This window comes from Lactuca virosa, chromosome 1 (genome assembly GCF_052849685.1).
Source record: "Lactuca virosa cultivar CGN04683 chromosome 1, Lactuca_virosa_CGN04683_v6, whole genome shotgun sequence".
NCBI classification, from domain to species: domain Eukaryota; kingdom Viridiplantae; phylum Streptophyta; class Magnoliopsida; order Asterales; family Asteraceae; genus Lactuca; species Lactuca virosa.
The window spans coordinates 224,267,686-224,271,415 of NC_136426.1; the positions used below are offsets into that span (position 1 = coordinate 224,267,686).

At 36.3% G+C, this 3,730-nt stretch overlaps 1 protein-coding gene across 1 annotated transcript; it reads left to right on the plus strand.

Moving 5' to 3' along the window:
• Window positions 1–792: 792 nt before the first annotated feature.
• Window positions 793–2,081, plus strand: LOC145127571 (uncharacterized). Its single transcript, XM_079062746.1, has 4 exons — window positions 793–808; window positions 956–1,304; window positions 1,539–1,666; window positions 1,903–2,081. The coding sequence occupies exons 1-4, from the start codon at window positions 793–795 to the stop codon at window positions 2,079–2,081; spliced, it is 672 nt and encodes a 223-aa protein (XP_078918872.1).
• The last annotated feature ends 1,649 nt before the right edge of the window (window positions 2,082–3,730 follow it).

Below are 3,730 nucleotides of genomic sequence, written 5' to 3' on the forward strand. Positions count from 1 at the left end.
CTAACCCTTATTATGATTTACGAGTCCAGGCGATGTTGTGGCTGCGTAATCATGCGATGATACCCTAACCCTTACTAGACACATATTGAGGGAGTGATCCCCGAATTAGTATTGTCTATGCGATGTAGGCGATGATCCTTAGGAAAAGTTCTTAGGAACAAACATATAAGGAAATAAGATGTAAGGAGATGAGAAGTAAATATGATATAGGAGATGACCCTTAGGATAATATCTTTAGGGAAGATTAAATGAAGATAATGGGGATGGGTAATTGGGTTGATTGTTTGATGATTAAATATAATAATTATATTATTGTGGGTTGAAAACCCTATACGCTCACCAGGCTCCCAAACCTGACCCACTCAGTTTTCTTTGTATCACAGGTATCGATACGAAGACATATTTCACAGACAGATTTAAAGGAGATATAAATCATTAGTGTAATTGAATGTAAGTTCTGTTTATGCTTATGTGTCTATATCGGAACATGACATCCCGAGGTTTTATTATTAAATGAAAATACATTCTCTTTGAGAAATGTTTTGATAAGTTATTATCATATCTTGTTTTGGGAACAAATTCCGCAACCGTTTTTCTTTAAACGATTACTCTGATTTTAAAAATAAAGCATAAACAAATCGGTCTTTTCTGGCCCTGAAATTTGGGGATGTCACACTCGTCAACGGCTTCCCAACGACAGAATTCGAAATGGAAAAGGGCGTAAGACAGGGTGGCCCGCTCTCATAATTCCTATTTATAATAGCAATAGAAGAGCTTAACATTGCGATGAAGATGGCTTTTCAGAAGGGTACTTTCCATGGAATAAAAATATCACATTTGGAAACGGTGATCTCACACCTGTTCTACGCTGATGACACTATATTTGTGGGCTAGTGGAGTCAAGATAACATTAAGAACTTATCAAGGGTGTTGAGGTGCTTTCATGTGGCTTCAGGTTTGAAAGTTAATTTCAACAAATCCAGGGTATTCGGTATCGGAGTTGATATGCCAGATGTCACCCGTTGGGTTGCGTCATTAGGTTGTCAACCAACTTCTTTGCCTTTCACATACATTGGGGTTCCTGTGGGAGCAGACATGAAGTTAAAGAAGCACTGGAAGCCCATAATTTATCGATTGTATGCGAAATTATCTCCATGGAAATCAAAAACACTATCCTTTGGAGGAAGATTAACCCTAGCTAAAGAGGTTCTTGACAGCCTACCATCTTACTTTTTCTCTTTATTTGTGGCACCGGTGGGAGTTATAGATGTTTTTGAAAAAAATTCAAAGACAGTTCTTTTGGGGTGGGAGCGATAACAAGCATAAAATAGCTTGGCTAGCTTGGGAAAAAATCGATGCACCAAAGGATAAAGGGGGATTAGGTTTAGACTCTCTCATGGCCTTTAACCTATCGTTGATAGTCAAATGGTGGTGGGTATTAAAAACGAACAAATCAACTTTATCGAGTCGAGTAATTATGGGTATTCATAACCTACACAACAAACATGTTGATTGCTTCTCAAAGAATACTATTCTAGGTGTTTGGAACAATATGGCGGAGGTAATGAATTATCTAAAAAGGTTGGAATCAACTTTCAAGATATTTTAAAGAAACAGGTGAAGAATGGTGATGACACTCTCTTTTGGATGGATGGGTGGTGTGAAGGTGAGCCCCCTGAAAACAGATTCCCATAACTGTATCTATTGGAAAGACGAAAAACTTGTAGGGTCAACAAAAGGTTACAATTGGCGTGTCAAACATGGGATTGGAGATCACCCCTACATGTGATGAATAGGTTCACAGTCTCAACAGGTTACTAGCTGCCATAGGTGATTTCCAACCATCTGCAGAAATCGATATATGGAAATGTCCCATATTGAATGATGGTATCTATCATGTAGATACTCTTAGATTAAAGATTGATAATATAGAACCGGCGAATAATGAAGTAATCATCCCATGGATTCATGATTTTCTAATAAAGGTTACAACTTTTATTTGGAAAGCTAATTTGGGGCGTATCCCAACCAATATGGCGTTAAAGAGAAGAGGAGTGCCAGTTGCAAACGTCACATGCTGACAATACCTACTTGAGGATAAAGATATTGGGCACATTCTTATCTGATGCCCTGTGGTGGTCACTGTATGGGAGTGGGTCTTTAAATGGTGTGACATTCCTGCTCCACAATTTAAAACCATTGGAGATCTTATCAGTTTCTTAAAAATATGGGGAAGATGTTCGAGAAGGAGAAATAATCTAATTAGTGTATGATATGGTTTAGTATGGCTATTATGGAAATCAAGGTGTGACTGGGTGTTTAAGAGCATGCGTACTCCTCACTCTAAGATAATGGATAATGCAAAGTCTCTAATGTTTACTTGGCTTAAACTTATAAGATCTAATTGTCACTGTAAATGGGTTGAATGGTGTTTATGCCCACTGAAATGTTTGTAATATTTTTAGTACAACTTGTAATCCTCTTTCTTGGTTGCTTTCTTGGCCCCGTCTAGTAACTTGCTAGGCGGTGCACCTCAATAATATTTTTCGGTTCTAATATATATATATATATATATATATATATATATATATATATATATATATATATATATATATATATATATATATATATATATATATATATATATATAGACACATATGTAAGCCTTAAATCCCTTATTAAATTTGAATTTATGTGTAGACTGTCAATAAAAAATAAAAGATTTTTGACATAGTTGTGAATTCAATAAGCCTTTAATTCCATAATTAAGTGGTGTTTAGAAATAGATATAAATATTTAGATGAGTGGAATATTTCTTCCGGTTACAATGTTGTCTGTTTTTTGTTTCTTCCTTAAGGGATGATGACTTGAGAGGGTAATTTATTTTAGCTTTTGTTCATATTTGGTAACTAAATTATTTTTCGTGCTTTATTAACCCTTTAACTTGTTGAAACGTGTACATTATTTTTCGTGCTTTATTTGGTAACTAAATTATGACCGGTAATAGTGGATTTTGCCGGTTTTCGACGTGGTTTACGTTCAAGTATAATTTTCCAGTCATCTTCTCCGGCAACGTTTTCGGCAACACCTCCATTAACGAACCTGCAACACCTTGATTTTCTCCATTAACGAACCTGCAACACCTCGATTTTTTGTAACCCTTCATCTTCCTCGAGTTTAAATCCTTCATCCATGGCCGAAATCCTAGCCTGCAGATGTGTGTGTGTGTGTGCAGGTGTGTTCTAATGTTTTATTTCATGCCTGCACTCAGCTCCACCAAGCTCCACCAAGACTGATGACAAGATCGTCTCAAAGATCAAGTGCGAAGGGGATGTATGTGTGCAAGTGTCTTCTAATTTTTGGTTTTCGATTTTCTAGGACTTTGTTCCAAGAACAAGAAAGAACCAAGAACACATAGATTTCTATATTTTTGATTTGGGTTCTTTGTGTTCATCTAATTTTGGGTTTTCAACATTTCCAAAAAAAAGAGGTCTCACCGGAAAATCGAGAGTGTAATCTTGATCCTTCTATACCTTCCATGAGAGTGTCATGATGTCTTAATGGATTAATAAGTTAAGGTTTTAGCTTTTGGACCTTTTCTAGACATGGAAAGTCATAAAGGTGGAAACTTTACGACTTAGAATGATGTTGTGGGACTAGATTTGAGTGTTGGATGAAAGGACTTAAGAGATTAAGCACTTAATGGAAAAGTGTCATTTGGCCGAGTACG

Coding starts and splice junctions, on each gene's coding strand:
- LOC145127571 (XM_079062746.1), top strand. Junction 1,305..1,538: donor TCAAAGACAGTTCTTTTGGG/GTGGGAGCGATA, acceptor ATACTATTCTAG/GTGTTTGGAACAATATGGCG. Junction 1,667..1,902: donor GATGGATGGGTGGTGTGAAG/GTGAGCCCCCTG, acceptor TCTATCATGTAG/ATACTCTTAGATTAAAGATT.